The sequence below is a fragment of the Cylas formicarius genome, unplaced genomic scaffold (assembly GCF_029955315.1).
Source record: "Cylas formicarius isolate icCylForm1 unplaced genomic scaffold, icCylForm1.1 PGA_scaffold_6__28_contigs__length_40554024, whole genome shotgun sequence".
NCBI lineage: Eukaryota > Metazoa > Arthropoda > Insecta > Coleoptera > Brentidae > Cylas > Cylas formicarius.
In genome coordinates, this window is record NW_026844347.1 from 23,098,294 (window position 1) to 23,119,985 (window position 21,692).

Genomic DNA, 21,692 nt, shown 5'->3' on the forward strand with positions numbered 1-21,692 from the left:
TCATTCGTCATTGCAAACTTCGTTAAGACAGTAGTTAAACTTATGTAAGACACCAGGATGTAAAAATACAGCTGAAATATGCAACAAGTGCGGTAAACGTTTTTTTTTTTAATATTAATGTAATGACAAGATCATAATTTCCCTTGAATAATACTTCTCATTTTTTTATAAATTCGTAATTGTGCTACCAACAATTAAATTCAAAAATTAAATTCTCAAAATGCAATTTGATTTTAACATTTGTGTGTGTGGTATAGCATTTTATTTCACCCAACTTTTAAGTATTACTTTTCAAATTAAGCAATATCATCACGCGGTTGGCACTAACTGTTTCTTTTTGCATTCGTAAGTTGGTCACACCAATTCGAGCGGTGGCGTGCGTGCTGTTCTTGTCCCGTGAGCGTCCTTCATTTTGTGTTGGGTTTACTGTCGGCGTTGTGAAGTAGTTGTGTAATTGTGGTAAAGAATTTTGAGCAATACGAATAAGAACTGAAAAATGGTAGATAAAATCGAAATGAGTCTCGACGATATTATTAAATCAAGCAAATCTCGACGTGGTGGCGGCAGTCGCCGAGGCGGTAGAGGGGGTCAGGGCCGCGGCGGTGGCGGCCAAAGAAGAGGCAACTTTAGAAGATTCGGCGGCGACGGCTCTAGCGTGCAACGTGGTCGCGGCCGCGGTGGCATCACACGCACCTACACGCGGGTAACTTAGTTTTAGAGCATTTCTAATTATTCTTATTTTCTTTGAAGGCATGTAACGAAAGCGGGATTGTAACATGGGGTCAGCCTTATGCCAGTCTAGCAGTGCCAGCAGAGAGTGGATTTTGTCAACAACCAAATTTTTCCTTTAGGGGGACGTGAACAGTGCGTGGAAACATGATCTGTTCGAAGGTTATGGGCAGCGTAGAGTGGCTGCGGCACGCTCTATTGTGCAAGCAAGCATGGGGCCCACAAAGCTTATGGTGTCAAACCTCGATTTCGGTGTATCCGATTCGGATATACAAGAATTGTTTGCTGAATTTGGGCCCCTTAAAAGTGCTGCTGTCCATTATGACCGTTCAGGCAGGTCTTTGGGCACCGCTGACGTTATATTTGAAAGAAGGAGTGACGCAATTAAAGCCATGAAACAATATAATGGTGTACCCTTGGATGGAAGAGCAATGAACATCCAAATGACCACATCAGAAATTCCTTCTCCTGGTAGAAGAGTCGGCGGGCCAACTGGGCCAGTAGTTCGTGACCGTAAATTCAACAAAAGTCCCCGAGGAGGAGGCAAAGGACGACCTGTCAGAGGTGGGTGTTTTCATAGATAATTGATGTATTTAACTTAACATTTTTAATTTTAAATTCAATATGCATCAATTATACATATTTTGAAATAAAATGAATTGAGTTTCCTCTTTACTTTCAGATAAATATGGTTATTGGTTATTGTTTCTTATATTGTCACCCCTTGCATTAAATTTTTATTGGCAGTTGTTAATAAATTTTTGCTTTTTGTTGCAGGTCGTGGTCGAGGGGGCAGTAACAGAATGCCTAGAAAACAGCCAACTGCAGAAGAATTAGATGCTGAATTGGACGCGTACAGCAAAGAAATGAAGTAGTGCGGATTGTGTTTGCCCAAAACTGTTTTGATGTTTCTCTGAGACACTTGCGTGTGAATAATTAATGTGTAACAAATAAAGTGCAGGCAGACATTGTAAGATACAAGTTGACAAAGCCTTAACATTTACATTATTGAAACGTGTTTTAAGATGAATTTTAATAATGTTAATTTTAATACTAGAAAGAAATAAATTTAAGTTTAGTACATATATGTTTAATTTGGTTTTGTAAGTTTATGTTCAACATCTTTAAACATTTATCATAAAAAAATTGAATAAACTGTGGAAAATGTAATACTGAGTTATTTTTATTTATCCTTAATTACTTACTAGTGGTCTTATGCCTAAAATAAATAAACAAAATAAAGTTAACAAATTGCTACAGCTCTAAAGTTGCATTTTTTTACTACAATTTGTTGTCCAATGTCCTTTGTAGTCTTTTGTACAGTCAGTGCCAAATCAATAAAAAATTAACACCTATGATTAAATTTATTTTTAGCTTACTTCTAGGTGTAGGAATGTATGGATTCTGTTCTAATTATTCCTTATATTATTAGGCGCTTAGGATAACTTAACTAAAAGAGTTTTAACTAAGCTAGCTTTAACCAATTTCAGTGAGTTTATGAGATTCGATGATTTTTTGTCTGATACTACACTTTTGTTGTGTGAATATTGGCTATTTTAACAATTTTGAATACACTTTTGCCCTACCAGATCCAGGCTTCTAATGAAGTTAGTTGAGGAAACCTGTTCTTGCACCAGTGACGAAGCAGAAACTGGTGTACATAACTGTTAGTTTACCAACTTTGTCTTTTGTCCATTTGTCAGTTGCCCATTGTGTATCATGAAACATTTAAACGCCACCACATGTTCTCAGAATCGGCAAACTGCCAGCTCATATTTCATAGCCCTGTTACAGTAATTTTATATTCTTTCAGTACAGATACTAAGGACTTCATTCCTACAGATTTGGATTAGCATTCCTCAAACTGCCAGACGATCTCTCCTCTAAAAGCTACCCTAATCAAGAGTTGTGAGCTGCTGCTGAGAAAACCAGGGCAGACCTATATTTCATTTCTCCCTATATTGTGTTAAATACTACTAAAGCAGGAAAATCAAACAAAGGCATACTTCACACACGCATTCTCTATTTCAATAAAAAATATTAAGAAATCTATTTAATACAATAAGCAACAATATAAAATTCCTTAAATTAAATACAAAAATAAATTAGCCATCTTTTTGAGAGAGACCAAACAACAATATACTAAAAACAATGGTAGACCTCTAGAAACATTAAAACAAGGATGGAAACAGTTCCGAAACGCTTTTGTCCCAAGTGTCGACATCTGAACTACTGACGGGAGAATCCAAAGATTCATAACCCAAATCAGATCCGGATGTCGAAACGGGAGACATGCCTCCTTCCAAACCCTGTACGGTCAAATTATCATTTGAAATTTCCATAACTACATCATCTAAAGGTACACCATGATCGTTAACGGGCACACCATCTTCATTTACCAGGATCGTTATCGTATTGGTATTCTCATCAAAAGTAGCGTAAACTACTTCATTTTCTGGACGCTCAGGCTGAATGACGGCTAATTTATTAGGTGTGTTTAGTTTTGGACAAATGGGTTTCAGTTTCTTGGTGCCAATCTGCGATTTCCTATGGCGTTTAGTGCTTTTTTCTGGACGTGACTTGGGCTTGGCCGCGTAGTTGTGGTGAAGCAAAAATTCTGAAACGGCTGGCTCTTGTTCTTCCTTATTGTCTAGCACTTCACTTCGACTGGGTTCCAATTGTTCTGGTGCCGACCCCACCATTTCTCTTGGAATATCTTTTCTATCAACGGTTGATTCCTGGAAACAATCTTCCACTCAAGGTTTGCTGAATTTGAAATCTATCTCAATATCAATAAATTTTGAAGTCATATGATTCAAAAATCAAAATGTTTCAAATGTCTTGTAAATTTTAACTCTTCTTAATTATTCTACGTTTTTCATTGCTTTGAACGTGTATTTGATTCGTTTTTTTTTTCTGAGAAATAACTTCAAAATGTATTAATATGACCCAGCATCATTTGTACAGTTATTATCCATGCAAAAAACTACGTGTGTTCTAAACATTAACCACCAAGACTAAACCAGATAGGGTGAGTGACACTACAGTTGTTTCATGAAAGCAGAATGTAAAGAACGTTCAGCTGCCCCCTTTTAAATTATTGCAAAATATAGCAGTATAACTATAGCTATATCTACTTTTCCTAAAACAGGATTTTTTTTGGTAGCTAAAAACTAAAAGGTAGCAGACTATTTTTTTTCCATTATTTAGAAAATGTAAATCTATTAACAAATTTTAACTAATTTTTTTTAATTAAAAACGGTAAAAACGCTTAATAATAAATGTAACAGTGGAGTGCTTGTAAAAAAGACGAGGACAATGTGAGTTTTGCATATTTTTATCCGATTTCAATTTATTTTACCTTGTAATGCAAGACACATTTACAACGATATCAACATATTGGTCAACATATCTAAAAGAAATAAAATATACTTATATAGTTATAACACTGTTATAAAATAAAGACAAAAGAAATAAATCCCCATATAATTTTTTCAGAAAAAAAAATCCAAAGGATATTAAAATAGTGGTTTTCCTTTGGTAACAAGTAAATTCTTTCAATCAACAAATCAAATTAATAATTACATTTACTATCGTAGTATTTCTAAGTAAACCTGGTCTTATCTTTCTGCAATGTTATTATTGGCCACTAGAATAAAATTGCAAAAAGACCTTCTGCCGTCTGACCGTTGTTATTTAATCGTTACTTATTAAAAATAATAATACAAACCTTAACTTTCTGATAATGCCATTTTTTATACATAATTATTTCAATGCCAAATTTGATTCCCTTCTACGTCATATTAAAAATAAATAAATAGAACAAACATTTACTATCTTAGTGTTTCAATGTAAAACTGATCTTATTTTTTCGGCAATGTTATTTTTGGCCACTAGAATAAACTTACAAAAAGATCTTCTACATTCTGTCCCTTGTTATGGAATTGTTGATATTAATTTGATTTGTTATAAATAATAATGACAACCCTAGCTCTCTGAAAATGTTATTTTTTATACATAATTATTCCAACGCTAAATTAGATTCCCTTCTGAGTCATATTATAAATTTGGATTGTTCCACATTAAGAGACGATGTAAAAACTCGCAAATAAATCCTTGAATGTAATCAAGTTTTTTACTAAAAAGTTCATTAGGATTATTTTAATATTTCTAAAAATCAAGCGTTTTAGCCACTCCATTCTAAAAACATTCCACAAATCTCAAGCAAAAAACATTATAATCTATAATGAAATAGATAGTCCATTCAAAGCATTGTTAAGAACAAAATCAAATATTTTATCTATTAAATGGTAGTAAATGGTATCAATATAAAACTATTTCTTTCCTAGACTAAAAAACATTATTTAAATATTTTAATAGACAGGGATGGATGTTAATTGTAAGGAGAGAAATTAACAAAATTATAAAATGTAATCTAATATTTCCATCATTAGATTAGCTGCAAAAACAACCTTATGTGCAAAGGTTGTAGCTATTATTGTATCCATTAAATGTTGTTGAATGAGTGAATCTAGGTGCCGGCCGACATTTTATGCTTAATTTAAGTTAATTGGGGAAATAATGTCAACAGTAATAATATACATGTACAGGGGTGTTATGTGAATCCACCTACAACACCAGAAGTTATGGAAAATAGCATTCGGGACGCGTGCAGGAGAATAACACCATTTATGCTAAGGAACGTCCAAGAAAATATACGAAAAAGACTAACTGTATCCAAGTAGAAAGACATATTTTTGAACATTTATTGCGCCATAACAATATTTAAAAATAAGGTAAGTTAATTTGTAGTAATAAGTATTTAAAATTATTAACTTTTTCTGTGAATTGAAAATTTCGCCGTTATTTTCACCAAAATTGCTGTTCGTTTTTTAATCTTAACAGAGCCCAGTTGGCTAATAGTTTTGCCGTGGCCAACTAATGTTATAGCAATAGTCTTAGACAGAAAGAAGAGTGTGAATATTGGAAAAAGTTTTAAAAAAGTATTAAAAATTGGTATGACGTATGATCTTCCAGAAAAAAAATATATGTGGTGTGCTATCTAAGAAAATCGAGATTTTTCAATTTAAAATGATCCAAATATTGGTTTATTTTGACCACCCTGCAGGATCTAATATAACATTAAAACCCTGCAATATGTGCTCTCCTTTAAGATGTTTTCCCGGATTCTCTAAGGACCAGTAGTATTCTTATTCCTATTGAATGTGCCGTGACCGTGATTTGTCGAACTACACTCAGGGGTCTAAATTATTTTAAATAAAAAGTGACCATCTGCTTCACACTGGTTTTGAAGGCAATTGGTATTATTAACCTAAAGTTATTAACAAAATTAAAAAAAATAAAAATCGAAAATCTGTATCTTCCTCATCAGGATCAATTCGACATTTCTCGGCTTATTAAAACCACGGAATTCTAACAAATTTGTATCCAAATTGGTAAACAAATTTGGATACGGTTGCATTCGCGACTATAATTAAATAGCAAAAAGTAACAGGCAATTTCCTAATTAACAACTATGTCGACTGTGACATAAATGCGTTTGTTTCATAGCCATGTTATTTTCTTGTATAAATTTGCTTTTTTTTTATCAAGGGCAGTATTGTTTAGTAAATCATTAAGTGTAACGCATGTATTTTTTCAGAATGGCAAACACTTTCAAAATATTAAATAAAAAGTTCATAAAACCGAAACTTCATCTTTAAAACCTAATTTTTCAAAGAAACTTCTACAGGCTAATGTAATACTTCTTCCAAAACTTCATTTTCGACTCAGCAAAAAAAAAACCGACGCAGGAGGAATCCAAAAAAGTTTTGTAAAAAGTAAATGCCAACTTGTAGAAAACATATGAGACAGTGTCCTTTGTAATCAAATTTTTTAATTACAGACAGAATAAAATTCAAAAGATATTGGTCTTGCGGTATGCAATAGCCCCCTTCGAATAAGGTTGTTTAATTCAAATGTTTACATAAAATAAAAATAATATTACATGTGAAGGCGCACTTTTATCTTTTGTCATTACCGGATATATTTTCGCAAGCACGGTTCATTATGTGCTATTTCGATGTTGTGTATGGTGCGAGTTGACAAATCTGTTTACAAAACGCAGTGTTGTTGGTAATTTAAAATAAATTCTGATTGATTCGCAACAACAGCACAAAAAGTTGTGACAAAAATGTATTTATCACCTATGCTCTCTACCGCGACTTTTTGACGCCATAAGTGTCTGTTCTCTAGTTCTAAACATATATATCACGTATTAATCATCTAAGATATAATTAAATGAAATATTTTTTAGGTTGAATTTTTAATTTTGCATTTGACCAAACAAAATATTGAGTCCTAATCGTGGAGTCCAGATTCACTCATTAAATTATCTGAATTTGCATTTGGTTTTACCTTATTTTATTTGTAGCTCACCAAACATCAAATAAAACATTTGATTTATTATTTATTTAAATTTAAACCATACAATGTACAATAGCGCCTGTGCTATTGCCATCAACAATAAAGTTTTGCTTTATTGCGAAACATTTTAAATTGAAGTATTATTTGTAGAAAATTAAAAATAAGTTATTCATTTTTTGTAACATTTTAAAACTGCATACTGCACAAAAAACATATTGAATGTTGATAGTTATATGAAACAAATCTATTAATAAAAATATTCCTGCCAATTACAATCACATGTGCAAAAATTTCTAACCGCTGTGGAAAAGACTGTTAGCCATATAGACCAATCAAAAAGAAATACAGATATATTTGTAACTAGCACCACAAAATTGCTTATTTTGGCTGAAGAATAAAGAAGTTTTGAATACCCTAAAACCCCAAATGCTGGCAAATTAATAATTAGATCACATACTCAAAATGCTCTGAATGATCTTCCTTTCACTTAATTATGTTATGATGTTATTTACAATGCAAATGGAGTGCCGCTTCTAAAGAAAATTCGCTAAACATTATATGTATTCTTTCATCTGAGCAAACAAATTGATTCTACTGGAACTGATTGTGCGGCGTTCTTCCCATTTCCAATCTTTTCCCCACCATAGGTGCCAAGGGATTGCAATTAATCTAATTCTGAACATACAATATTTCCAAACTTACTTTGATCAGATCAGATAACATACGCTCAAATCACATAAGTTCCAAAATGTCAGTCAGAATGAAAGAATACTCAATACATACAAATCCGTCAAAATAAAAAGACCGTCCAGTGCTTACTTGATGAGCTGCCTTTTCAGCAGCAGTCTCCAAGTCTCTGGCGATATCTTCGAGCAAAGACTGTGTGAGTTGTTCAAGGGCGTTGATATCAACGTCTGATTCGAGTTCATCGAGAAGGTCCGGTAGAGAAGGCAAGCTAGTACCATTTTCAACAGGGCTGTTTTGGTGATGCTGTTGCTGCTGCCCAAAAGCGCTGCTGAGTGTGTGGTCGTTCCTTTCGGCCGAAGGAGGGATTCTGCTGATCCGCTCTCGACCTCACACACGACAGACCGATTTTGGTGGCAGTTTTGGCATGCAGACACCTATTACACAAGATTATAATATGATAAAATTGTATTATATTACATTAAATTGAAATTTATAAAAAAATAATCTAGGATTAATTGAAATGATGCAAAAAGTGTTGTGTATAGTAAATAACTAACTTTAAAGTATAAATAAATGAATATTTCTCAGAATATTACAATTTTTCTTTGTTTCCTTTTTCACTTTACACATTTAAGTGCTTTATTCCATAATACCATTCACACTACCTGCAGTCGCTGGTGCAGTTCTACATTTTCTGCTTGTAATCTCTCGTTGGCTGCCCTTAATTTTTCACATTCAGCTATCAAAGTTTCGTTTTTATTAAACAATTGTTGGATAGCACCTTCCATCTGTTCAAGCTTAGCTTTCTTTCTGTCTCTCGACGTCTGAGCTGCTACCCTGTTCTTTAATTTTCTGTAAAGTAAAAGGAAGACATATGGGCTAATCAAACAGAAAAATTCAAAACGTACTTTCTTTGAATCTTCTCTTCCCAAGAAAGATGGTCCAGCCGTCGTTTCTTAGCTCTTTGAGCCGGAGCCTCAACATTCTGATCCACCATATAGTTGTTGTTGTCATTTAAGAATTTTAAAATCGTTGGCAAAGGTACAGAAGTCATTTTTTTTTTGGTTTTTGAAAAGTTCTGTTTGAGTTAGTAGGTTATTTATTGTTGGTTTCCCTTCTTAATATTTTCTAATTAAAATGTCAATGTCCAAACCAAGTGCAGCAAAACAAATTTCTTTCTTCAGTTTAAAGTACTCCTCAGTTATCACTTCCACTTATCAGATGAGACTGTCGTTTAATTTCGACAAACCTTCTGGAAAAAACATCGACTTTTGCGACGTCATTCTGAAAGCTGTTGTGGCTCTACGTTATTGGTAGAATTAGAAAACAGGTTAGAGTTTCAGACCAATCAAAAACGCACCAAAAGGCGGCATAGTTTGAAACATGTTCTTATTGATTATCGAGACAAAATTACAAGCTGTTTCGCATTTTGCCGGCGGTATTGCATCACACAAATTATTCATACAACCCGAATTGCAAATAAAGAGAACACAGCAATAGAAATGTGTTATTATGATTCATCGACCTCGATATTGGTATTTATTTTTTATTATGAAATATGTAGGCGTCTTCTCAAGTCTGTATTTCTTCATATTTATTAATTCAGGAAATGCACATGTTGTAAATCTAGGCATGGATTATTTTAAAAAACAAAAATTTCAGTTAGCTATGGTTAAAAACGTTTTCGGGTTTTGTAGATTATGATTTTGGAAATGATCTTTCAAAAAAGTGTAATAATAAAATAAAATATTCTGCCAATATGTTGAGGCCTGCTTCAAATTAATATCGTGTTATTTGTTTTGAAATAGAAAGAAAGTTTTATAAAAATAGAAAAAGATATGTGATAGTGTTACTAATTTTTTCAATAAATATTCGGTGTAAATAAGGTGAAAATCACCTATATATGTTACATCAACTCCGTTTGTGCACTACTAAATAAGATGATACTTTAAATGAAACTACAGCAGGTTCGAATTATTAGAATTAATCATTAAGTTGCAATTAAATAGTTACAATAAATTGTATACATGTGCACCGCTTAATAAATAATAAAAAATAACAATAAATATAGAATTTTAAATAAAAATTGTATAAAACACTGTGGAAACTTTCACGACTTACTTGGCAATGACGGAGTGATGAAAAACCTGCCAATGAATGTGGCATTAAATTCTCGAATATCTAGACAAGAAGAAGAAAAATGTAATTATATTAATAAAAAAATAGAAAAAAGGAAATTAACAAGAATCTAATTAAATTATACCTATAACAGTAACAACTAATTTGTTATTGTTTTTTTACTGCAGTATTTGGAAGTGTAGAGTAACAATAAAAATTAATGTTATTTAAGTTACTAAGAATTCTAACTATTTCATACTATTATATAGAAAATGTGGGAAATTCAATATTTTATAATGAATTAGAATATTTACTACGTGATCCATAAGTTAAACGAAAAATATCGACAATGGTGTCTAACCATTAATACCACCAAAACATAGTGGTGAAAACAGAAATATAGTCCTGGACAGCGTTGTTATAACAGCTGTTGATGCCTACCAATACCTAGCAGTGATATTCACTAAATCTGATTCCAGTTAGGTGGGAATGGAGTTTTCTGGAATCAACAGAGCGAATTTACCAAACCATAGTTGAGAGTATTGCAACTTTCGGAGCGGAATTATGGGAAATGACCGAACATCAAAGAGATAAATTGAAAGCAGCAGAAATTTGCTTCTGGAGACAATGTTAGTATATAAAAAATAGAATGGGAGTGACACATCCATCATGGACGCAGTTAACGCTAAAGGCGTAAGACGAGCATGTTCAACTGCTAAAGTGGGTGCCACCAAAAAGTAGAAAAAGACTAAGACCGAAAAAGACCTGGAAACAGGGTTTGGCATTTGCAATGCCGCAAAGAGGTCTCCAAGAGAGGGATTGGCAGGTTAGGAGATACTTTAAACTGAGATCCGAGAGATGAGGATAGTGAATCATGACTTATATGGAGGTAAAATAATAACTGGTTATCTTCATAATTAAATTTTGGTATATTACATTTTTCCCAAAAATGAGGTTCTATAATGTTTAAGAACACCAAGTCATTATTAAATTAAAGACACTGCAACGAAAATAAAGAATTGAACAAAAACTATTATTATTTAATTATTTTAAACACTTCCATTTTTTTCTGCTACGAAGAATAAAATTATTTCAGTGTTTTATTAATAATTATTGTATTATAGTTTCCATGTCGGGTGTAGCACCCAATCTTGACCTGAATTTTGCGCTAACTATTTTAAAATAATATTTGTACCTGCGTTTCGCAGAATCCTTAAGTTAGAAGATAGACTTTGACGTCTTTTGACTTATAACCTCGAGCCGTAAACAAATAGTTCAAGTTTGACCAACTTTATGTTTCCAGGTAATAAAAACTATTTTTAATTAATTTTAATTTTTATTTATTGAGTTTAAATAAACCTATCACAAGTCCCATTTATTCGTTGAACAACAATGCGTAAACTCCGTTAGCGATGGCAATGTCAGCCTGTTGCCAGAAACGATGGTAAGTGAATTGCGGAGCCGCTCCACCATTCAAGTATGATTCAACCTTGGACCAGTCGGGGTCATTCTTGTACCACGAACGGATCTTAATGAAGGTGGCAGATTCGTCAATGACGTCACCATTGGGGTAGGTACCGGTCCAGCCTGAGGGAATGTATACTTTCTCGTTAAATCGGGTGTAGGTGTCCATGGTTTCGACAACGGTCACACCCTTGGATTCGTTGTGGGTCCAGATGGCGTCCAAAAGTTGCTTAGCAACATTCTTGGCGTTGCTGTCACCAGACTTGGCTGCATAGTAAGCGAGAGTCCTGGCAGTGGCAGAGGCGGCACCGATATCCTGTCCGTAGCTTTCGATAGTTACATCAATTCTTGGCGGGTCACCCTGCCAACCCAAGTTCAATGGAAGTGAGAAGTCGCCGTTTTCGATTTTGATGTTGGGGATGATCCAGTTGACCCATTTTTGTAAAACTCCCTGAGCACTGGAGTCTCCAGTTACGTAATAATATTGAGCCAGACGATCGACGGACCAGGGTTGCATACCGTACCATCTGTTGGATGGAGGGTCATGGTAGACCGGTTCCCAGTCGTAGAACATGCCGTAGAAAGTGTCATCCGTAAGGTTAGAATCAGGGGTGTCGTAACGTCCCTTCCATGTATTGGTCACACCACCGGCGAATGCACCTTCTTCGGTTTGTAAGTACTGGTACAATTCCAACTGTCTCTGGAGAGATTTAGACCAGTCGTCTACAGCGGTGGTACCTTTGGGTTTCAAAGTTTCTTCGTTGGACAGAGCGTAGGCGGCCAATGGGTTTTGATAACCGAAGTGAGTGGCACCATCTCCAATACGCCAAGCCCAGCCACCGTTGGTGGTCAAAGAACCTCCCCATGCATAGTACCAGGAAATCAAGTAGTGGGCGCTATCTTTTCCGTTACCTCCGGGGCAGTTGTAGGGTCCAATGCAATTGCCGATTCTCTTGAAGTATTTGTCAAACATAGCGTAACGCAAGTAATCTCCCAATTTGGAGGCTTTGGTGAGGGTGGAACTGATGTCGTTGATTTTTCCAGCAGATCTGGCCCATTGGGCAGCCCAGTATGCGGCTTGTACGGCGCGGGCATCGGCATCAGGAGCATTGGAGTATTTCCATTGCTGAGCGTAACTGTTGTCACCTACGAACAAGTCCAAGAAGCCGTTGCGGCCACCATACTTGAAGGAATCGCAAGTCGGTTGGGGAACTGTCCTCCATACGGATTCCTGGGGTCCTCTTTGGTAGTTGTTGATGAGAGAAGCACCACTTTCGTTGGGTCCCAATTCGCATTGTCCTTGGGTATTACCGAAACCGTATACGTTGTCGATATCCAGAAGCCAGTGCATTCCATAAACATCTTCAGTTCCGTAGGCCTGATTCAATTCCTGGAACAAAGGATCTTGTCCGGTGGGTACACCGGGTTCCATCGGAGATGGGTATTGACTGGGATCATCCAATTCGGCGGAGTAAGTGGCAGGGGAGCTCGGATTGTAATAGTTGTTGGTCGGTTGGAGTTTGGGAATGATGTGGTCTTCCAAACTCTGCCAAGCATTGTTGAATTTGGAGAAGTCCCCGGTTACACCCCCATAGACGGCTTCCAACCAGACATAGTAACTGTATGCTTCCGAAGTGGTCTGATGACCGTGGTCTGGGGCCTCGACGATCAGAGTTTCAATGGAATGGTACGGGATGCCTTCGTTAGAGAAGTATCCATTGTTCGAATCGTGGATTTTGTTGTACTGTTCCGTGAACCGGTCCTGGTAGGTACCGGCTCGTACGAGAGCTACGCAAGCTAACAAAAGAGCCAGCGATTTCATTCTGCTACTGCAATAAAAGAGAGCATGAAACACTACTACCAAGTCCATAACAGTAATTTTGCGGTAATATTCAAGATATCTTTTATTTGGGTTTAATGATTATAGTAATTTAGTAGTAAATAAAAATATAAGAAAACTGAAACATCAATTAAAACTGCGCACACTTATTAATATTTGCTGCCTACAAAAACGGAATGTAAATAATCAAGAAATTATTTAACTATTATAAAACTATTTAATATAGTTCAAAATTTAATATTTCGGTTTGAATTAATTTTTTATTTTATTGCTACTGTTTACTGGTTCACTTACCTTTCGCAAAATGGCGACTTGATCTGCTCCAGCGTATCATACTCTTTTTATATACCAAATTCAAGTACTTGTTTTCCACTTTCCGAAGTGTTTGATAAGTTGACGAATTAAAAGAATTTTGATTACGTTTTATCATTTTTAAAATTTTGTTTTGGAATAACAGTGCTTGTAATACGGCTTATTTCTAATGCACATTTTGAGTGTTTGTTTCACGCAGGGTAAAGTAAATATTTCAACAGCCAAATAATTCACCTAGAGTAACAGGATAGAATGTGGTCCGTTTTAGGTTAAGGTGGTACCGATTCAAAAATATTTTTTATATATGTATCTAGTTTTGGTCTATTTATGATACGATTTAAATTTCAACGAGGCTGTAATGGAAAATTAGGGGCTAATTATACTGTTTTACTTGCTGCCTTTTTTAGTGGATCAATGTAATAAAGTTGACCTAGGTCAGTGCGGTATGTACGTCGATGATGACAATTACAATCGTTACCTCAATTTGCGCCTACCAAATGTAATTCATAAATATTTTTTTTGATTTTTTGCATTTTTCTGCGTAGCCTAACTCTGTTTAAGAGGTAACGGTAGCAATGAACTACAAACCAATAGGTTAATAAAAATGAAACGTCTCTTACAATCGTGCGAGTCGGTGTGGTAATTTTTATTTTAATAATGTATTATGATGAATAAATAAAAGAGCTTCTACCGCTTTGGCTTCAATATTTCTACGAAGACAGCAGGCACCATAAAAGAGAACAATCTCAAAATATCATTCTATAAAAATTCATGCGAATGTAATTTAGTGCAATGATAATATGCTCTTTAAATTCAATTGATTTTACATCCCATGAACTGATTATCATTTATAGTGTTCCATTCCAGTTTTATTCCATGGACACAACAACAAACGATTATACGCCTCGGTTAAAACTTAAAACTACAACAACTTTGTAATATAATATATACTGCACCAAATTAAGAGTATGCAAATAAGAAAATGCGTTTTTTTTTAATTTTTAAGGATGGTTACAACTTTATGAATTGAATAAATTGAAATTGAAATAAAATATTTGAAAGAACCAGCGTAATATGCACAATAAACCGAAAATACTAGACGAACTCCATACGCGCATGGCGAAAGTATTTGAAGTTTTATTTACATGTTCGGATACTATCGCAAGCATAAAAAAAATCCTGTTTTGCTCTGAAATTATTTATTTTGTTGCGCTTAAGAATACATTACATGTGAAAAAAAAAATTAATAAAAGAAAAAGAATAGTGATACGTAAACGAACCACTGGGAGAAACCATTAAATAATATTTTGGGGCACATAAGATGAAACATATAATTTATATATAAATATACAAAAGAAAATTCCAATTCGACAGAAAACAAGTAAAAGTAGATTGTTTTCCAAATAGAACCTGATTTGATACAATACAACGCATAATATTTTTTGGTGCCTGAGCGAACCATAGGTAACACCCGGTCGGTTTCAATTTTGGTGATATTTTACAAAGCATGAAGTATGTAAATGCACATTACACTTATTACAAACGTAAATTGTGTCACTGTGGCAGATTCTACATCTCCTTCGTGCTTTATTAGCATGCGCAATCATGAGGTGACCTTGATTATCATAACGCACTTCATCTATGGCAGGTGCAAGATTTCTTTGAGTAATTGTTTTATCAGTTTTTAAAAGTCGCAAAGCAATGTAAGATTTAAAATCCACCTGGGAAATCTTTTGTTCGTTGACAATATTATACAATTTCCACTAAAGTATCCAGTGAGTTTCAAAATAAAGGCCACCACCATTTTTTTCCAAATACCTGGCACCTGTAATTAGCAATTAGCAAATAGCGTTGTCATGTAAATCTACCCCACCCATATATCTATTTTATTAGGTTGGGGTATATTTACATCTTTCCGTTCTTTCCTATTATAGCTTTTTACATTTTGGACAGGATCTATACTAGAAACATTACTTGCCACAGTTACAGCTGAATTGTGCCAACGGACAATAAAAATTTTTAATTCAGATTCATATGCTGAAATAGAGGATCCGCGGTCTTTTTTTCCAAATGATTTACAATTTTCTATTTGTTCTATTTTATTTGTTCTATTTTCCCGGATAGTACCGGTGGCATATAACAATGTACAAATAGTTTGGATGATGAAGAAAAATTGACGTCACCGCCAAGACCAAGGTCAGAATGACGTTTATTTGGAGCACCACCATATGGAAGTAAATAAAATAGGTACCCATCAGATGAACAAAGGCACCAGAGCTTGAAGCCAAAACGAAACATTTTGCAGGAATAGCGGCCAAAGTAAGGTTCATCTATGAATAAGTTGAACGAAAATATGGCAAACTAAAGATTTTTTTTATTTATTACCTCAAAGAACGGTCTAACTTTTGAAAATTTATCATTTTTATCCAACAGATTATTGTCGGATAAGTGCAAGTTTTGCTTTATCAATTGGAATCTATTGTGGCTCATACATTTTTTTATAAGATCAATTCCTTTGTCTTCATTAGTAGACCAATAATGCTAAATATGTGGCAGTGAATGATAACCCGAGAACAACAAAATGGCCACAAAATGTAAAAGTTTATTTTTTGTAAACGAGAATTCATGGCGGTTATTCTCTTGATCATATTTTTCCGAAAATTTTAAAATCAAATCAATCACTTCGTCATCAAGAAACATAAAAAATATTTATAAGCCTATTTTTTAGTTCCTCACATGATCTAAATTCATCGGATATAGGTATGTGAGTGTACCTTTTTTCCATTTGACAGTAGAAGCAAGCCTGTCGTATGCAGAAAGCATACGTCTTCTTTTGAATTCCAGGGTTTCATCATTTGATGAGTCCTATTCAGGTTCAGTGATTGATGAATTACAGGACTGTTGAAGAACAGTTGTATCATTCGGTGTATGTAACTCGAAAATTCCAACTATATCAGTTAGTTCCCCAAACTCTGGTAGATTTATGTTATCGTTCATATCTTCTTCGTCAGTCAAGGTATCAATGTCGGGTGGAATATGGATCGCGTCAGTATGTTCTGTAAATATTTTTTTACGTTATTTTTAGCATAAATTTACAAGGCACAAACTACACAGGGCACAAATTAATACTAAAGAACACGCTAATTGTTGGATGTTTATTCTATATACGCTAACTTGTCTAGACTTGCAATAACAAAGTTTTGTTTCACAGATAAAACCAGTGGTACATTCACGAACCATTAAATATTTTCAAAAAATAAAGCATAATCAATATAGTATTTCCAATGTATGTTTTCTGTGATGTAATCTACATGCTATAGACTTAACAAAAATGGCAATACAAATCCAAAATATTTTTTTTACTATTTTTTATTTACTTGAAAATGTGATACAAATTTTTTTTGTTAACTTTTGAAGTCATACATAAGATCTTTCCCTTACACATAAATTAGCGATATCTACGGTTTTATGTCCTTTAGTAGTGATAATAAAATTTCTAAATGGATATGCAAAAATATTTCCTGGATGTGAAAAAAAAAATTCATAGAATAGGTGGTGAATTAACGCAACACTTGGACAAAATGGGTTAAATGGTTATCTCGGTTGGTAATTCCCTTTTTAAGCATCAAAGAAGACTAACACGATGTTTGGGTGTCAAAAGTTTTGGTATTTGTGGCGCCTTCTAGAATATGAAATTATCGGTATCATCAACATCTCAAATATAAAATTTAAAGACCGCGCCATTTATTTTTTGAACTCCGTGTCGGTTCGGTTTTATGTAACATTTTACTTTGTTCTTGCTTAAAACTTTACTTTTGGACTAAGACAAATTTAGCTAAACAGACTTTGTTGGAGAAGAAGTATAACCGATAAAACATTCTATTGATCATTTGTAATGTAAAAATTTAACACATAATCTAGTGCACTATATTTACATAGGATTTGATCTAGCTCTCTCTTTTTAATATCAAATGCGACTTTGACAAGATTAGGTAAAAGGAAGGGGTTTTAGTCAACTGTCTACTGTGATAACTTGCATTGTCCATTACAATGACGTTATTAGGAGAAATGTTTGGAACTAGTGTGTTTTTAAACCAACTTTAAAATAAATCAGCGGTGGTATCTTCATGGTAATCCCGAGAAGAATCTTTAATATTTTTCGCAGACAGAGAAAGTCCATTTATAATCCTGGCAAGGTGGAGATGGTCATCTTCACCAGGAAAAGGAAGATCGAGTGCAACCTTAACATTTCGATGGATCTGCAAGCGGAAGCGTCAAGTACTTGGGTGTATGGTTGGACTCCAAGTTGACCTTCCAGGAACATACAAGATCAAGGACCAGGTTCTTCCTTTGGAGCTCTGTGGGCGTACCGCAGAGCGCTAGGGGGCACTTGGGGCCTGAGGCCGAAGATCATGAAGTGGAGCAGAGCAGAAAGAGCAGGAGCAAGGCTAGTTCTTGACAAACTGCAGAGATTGGCTTACCTCTGCATAACGGGCGCCATGAAGACGGCGCCCACAAGGGCCCTAGAGGCTCTGGTGGGTTTACCCTCTCTGGCGGATCGGGTGCGGATGGAGGCGGCCAGGACGGCTGTGAGGCTGGCGAGCTACGGGCTCTGAGATGACCTTCTTTGACAAATGGGCCTTTCTCTTCCCATCAAGGGAAGAGTGGAGAGAGGGCAGAGTTGGCTCCTGGGATGGACTTGTCTGGTACACGGACGGGTCCAGAATGGGAGATTTGGCCGGAGCTGGAGCGTACTGCGAGACAACGGGATCGAGTTAGTCGGTCCCTCCGGGTCAGTGCTGCACTGTGTTTCGATTTATTGATGGCGGCCAGAGAGGTGCTTTGGCTCAACCACGGAAGCAGGAGGATTTTCTTCTGCTCGGATAGTAGGGCTGCACTTATGGCGCTGAAGTCAGTGCGTACGCGCTCCTTGTTGATAAAGGAGTGCAAAGGGGTACTGAGGATAGTGGCTGAGGGGAGGAAGGTCACTTTGGTCTGGGTCCCGTGTCACACCGGTATCCGGGGCAATGAGGCAGCGGACGCCTTAGCCAGGGAGGGCTCCTCGCATAGGCATATGGTATCAGAGCCCCGCTTGGGGATCGCCCCGCGTGTGAGGCGGGGAGCTCTCGAAGCCTGGACGAGAGACCGGGCCGGGAATGAGACAGGCGAGGCTTATAATGGATGGGCCCGCCATTATAAAAGAGGAGCACTAACAGGGGCCTACACAGGACGTTGCAGGTTTAGGAGGCATCTTTGCTTGCCAGGCATTGGAGACGACCCGAAGTGCAGGTGGTGCATGGAAGGGGAGGAGACCCCATATCATCTGCTCACCGAGAGCCCCGCTTTGACATGGGCAAGATTGGCAGTCTTCGGAACGGCCCTGATCGATACGGAGTCAGTGCACGGTATTGGGCTAAAGGAGTTGCTGACCTTCTATAGGACGGCCGGCATTCTGTTTGCCCTCTAGAGCGGTCTGGGGGCACAACGGGCCTATCTGGTGGCCTAAGTGCTTGGACGCCCGCGAGAGCGCCCCCCTTTTGTTAGCGCGTTTATTTTACACTTATCAGTTCAGTCAACCCACCCCTATATCGAACCAGGTTTCATCCAAGTAAATAATTGGCCTTTGTTGTTCTCTGTAAATCCTAATTTTTTCTAGATATTTCAGTAGCTATTTCCGAATTCTAAAAGATTCCGTTAAAACTTGCCTTTTGTCCATTTTTTTAAATCTAAAACCCATGTGTTGAATACACTTCTATAAGGTAGTTCTGCCACATTTAACACCGGTTTCATCTTTTTCAAGATTCCTAATTGAGATATCTAATATAGGCACGCCGTATTATATTTTGATCACTTTCAACTACACTCGAGAAAATGTCAGCATCGCTTCTTTTTTTCCTCGCTGAAATGGGATTATTCACAATTTTCCATACAGTTGATGTTGGAATTTTCGTCAATGTGGCCGTTTCTTCTAAAGATGCTCGCATTACATTTGGGCGGGAGATACACTAGACTCGCACATATTTTGCATAATTCGCACACACGCTGAATTACCCACGAAATAAGAATAATTACTAATAAACTTAAACTAAGTAGTATACCAAACCAAGGAATATTAAACACAGGTGGGTATAAAATTATTTTCTATTACGGACCACAATTTTACCTGAATTTAAGTTCCCAAAGTTTAGGTAATAATCTTGTTGCGTTGTATGTTAATGACCACCGTTGGATAATCAAATTCAAATGCAATTGGTCACTTTCTTATATCTATGAACAGACCATAACTTGTTAAATATGATAATATATTTCTATATAATACTTTTACTCTTATGTATTTTGATAATAGATATGTTTTAGTTCTTGAAATATATATATTTTTTGTACATTTTGTTTAGTTTTTCTGATCTGTTTTACCTAATTAAAATATTTTTAAAGATACAACGTTGCCGCTTATAATAATAACAATATATGTCTTTAGAGAACTTTTATAAGCAATGCGATATTCGAAATCTTGATTATTTCTTTTTGTTTCAAAATATGATACTACTGAAACTTCAACTTAGCATAGAAAGCTAAATTTTTTATTTTATTTTGCGAAAGCCCTGAATAATAAAATTATGATATTCTAACTTGACACACAACAGTACAATGTGCAACAAGTGTGGTAAATGACAATACGAATACATTCACAGAATTGACAAACGTCAAAATTCAAGCCTTGCGGTAATATCTTCGAAGTGACTTGGATCCGTGGGAACCGAAAATGACGCGGTAAAATGTAAAGTATTTTTTAGAAGGGAGTAGAAAATAGTATGTTATGCAACAACTGCGGTAAACGGTAACGGCATCACGAGCGGAGCGAGTGTTTAATAAACGAGTTACTTAAAAATCTTGCCAAACGTGTTACATACTATACTACGACCGTTCATTTTTGGGAAAACTATTGCAAAACAAGACGAATACATTCACTGACATGACCGTCAGAAGTGACAAACATCAAAACTCAAAAGACGTGCTGTAATATCCCGGAAATGTCCGAGCGGCTCGGATCCGTGGGACAAGAAAGTCACGTGGTAAAGTGCCGCTTCCCGCACGCTAGAACGGTGTATAATTAGGTATTTCACAGAAGAGAGTAGAGACGTTTTACCAAAACTTCGCCTAATTTTTTTTCAATACTAACCAAAATTTTTTATTTTTATTTTTGTTAGTTTAAGTAATATTTTGGATAAAAATCATAAATCTCAAAATATAATGATATATAGGGTATGTTATTTCAGTTAGCAGTCTTTTAGTCCGATAGAAGCGACTTTGAAAACCTATACATCCAAATAAAAAAAAAACTATTTTTGCTTCTCAGTAAACGTCTATATTATACTATCGACCGTCAACTACCCAGTAAACAATTTTGAAGAATAGCATCTAAATGTTTCTTTATTAAACTGATAAAGGCAACTGCTGAAACAATAGCTGTTGGATGTTACACAAACAAACTGATAAAAAAAATAATTTCAAGTGCTTCGATTACGTGCCAAGATAATTTTAAATAAAATATATGTCATTAAACACATAAAGGAAAACAGTTATTTATTTGATAACAGATTTGTAAATGTGCGTGCATAGTACCTGCGTAACGGAAACAATTCCCTTACTTCGACAGGGAAAATATTTGACAAATAATAAATAGTTGTTTTCATTCTCTTCTCAAGTTTTTAGTCTTTTTTTTGAGTTATACCAGCCTCCGAAATTTACGTTTTCTTCCCTGTCCGCTCATTGTCTAGTTAATTTCATAAATTTAACCGTACTAATTCGCACCTATTTGCGATTCTGGTAAATTTTTTGGAGTAGATTTTAATGGCGCATTGAAATTTGAAATATTATTCATCAATCGTATAAAATGACAGTTATTCCCTCAGGACTTCCTATCTCTTTTTCGCCTTAGTTGCTGCTAATTGTTATGTGGTGATGCAGAGACCTGAAAATTTTTCTTAACAAACACGTCAAAGATGTTATTAATTTTTAGTGAAAGCACAAAAACACTGTGTACCTTGAAAACAATAAACTAGTTTGTGATTAGAAATGTTAAGTCAGATGGATGAGTCTACTTTTTGTAGCAATT

General features: G+C 35.4%; 3 protein-coding genes across 4 annotated transcripts; 1 reads left to right on the plus strand and 2 right to left on the minus strand.

The window, feature by feature from the left end:
• Nucleotides 1-355: 355 nt before the first annotated feature.
• On the plus strand, nucleotides 356-1,890 carry LOC132703923 (THO complex subunit 4). The gene is made up of 3 exons (XM_060673460.1): nucleotides 356-703; nucleotides 852-1,293; nucleotides 1,507-1,890. The coding sequence occupies exons 1-3, from the start codon at nucleotides 497-499 to the stop codon at nucleotides 1,602-1,604; spliced, it is 747 nt and encodes a 248-aa protein (XP_060529443.1). The 5' UTR covers nucleotides 356-496; the 3' UTR covers nucleotides 1,605-1,890.
• A 1,352-nt stretch (nucleotides 1,891-3,242) lies between these two features.
• On the minus strand, nucleotides 3,243-9,111 carry LOC132702993 (X-box-binding protein 1). Of its 2 annotated transcripts, XM_060671976.1 has the most exons (5): nucleotides 8,751-9,111; nucleotides 8,508-8,694; nucleotides 7,975-8,276; nucleotides 4,091-4,141; nucleotides 3,243-3,467 (listed from the first exon to the last, which is right to left on the minus strand). In XM_060671976.1, the coding sequence occupies exons 1-5, from the start codon at nucleotides 8,894-8,896 to the stop codon at nucleotides 3,380-3,382; spliced, it is 774 nt and encodes a 257-aa protein (XP_060527959.1). In that variant the 5' UTR covers nucleotides 8,897-9,111; the 3' UTR covers nucleotides 3,243-3,379. The 2 variants fall into 2 exon arrangements, with proteins under 2 accessions (XP_060527959.1, XP_060527960.1); XM_060671977.1 differs by lacking the exon at nucleotides 4,091-4,141.
• Nucleotides 9,112-11,276: 2,165 nt separating this feature from the next.
• Nucleotides 11,277-13,601, minus strand: LOC132702992 (exoglucanase B-like). The gene is made up of 2 exons (XM_060671974.1): nucleotides 13,559-13,601; nucleotides 11,277-13,253 (listed from the first exon to the last, which is right to left on the minus strand). Exon 2 carries the CDS (start codon nucleotides 13,244-13,246, stop codon nucleotides 11,336-11,338), a length of 1,911 nt encoding a protein of 636 aa, XP_060527957.1. The 5' UTR covers nucleotides 13,247-13,253; nucleotides 13,559-13,601; the 3' UTR covers nucleotides 11,277-11,335.
• Nucleotides 13,602-21,692: the final 8,091 nt, after the last annotated feature.

Excerpts from the sequence above, each read along its gene's own strand:
- LOC132702993 (XM_060671976.1), bottom strand. The coding sequence starts at position 8,896 with ATGACTTCTGTACCTTTGCCAACGATTTTAAAATTCTTAAATGACAAC. Across the intron at positions 4,142-7,974 it reads CTGAAAAGGCAGCTCATCAA|ATATGTTGACCAATATGTTG; the intron begins GTAAGCACTGGA and ends TATTTCTTTTAG. Across the intron at positions 3,468-4,090 it reads AATGTGTCTTGCATTACAAG|GAATCAACCGTTGATAGAAA; the intron begins GTAAAATAAATT and ends GATTGTTTCCAG.
- LOC132702992 (XM_060671974.1), bottom strand. The coding sequence starts at position 13,246 with ATGAAATCGCTGGCTCTTTTGTTAGCTTGCGTAGCTCTCGTACGAGCC.
- LOC132703923 (XM_060673460.1), top strand. The coding sequence starts at position 497 with ATGGTAGATAAAATCGAAATGAGTCTCGACGATATTATTAAATCAAGC. Across the intron at positions 704-851 it reads TCACACGCACCTACACGCGG|GGGGACGTGAACAGTGCGTG; the intron begins GTAACTTAGTTT and ends TTTTTCCTTTAG. Across the intron at positions 1,294-1,506 it reads CAAAGGACGACCTGTCAGAG|GTCGTGGTCGAGGGGGCAGT; the intron begins GTGGGTGTTTTC and ends TTTTTGTTGCAG.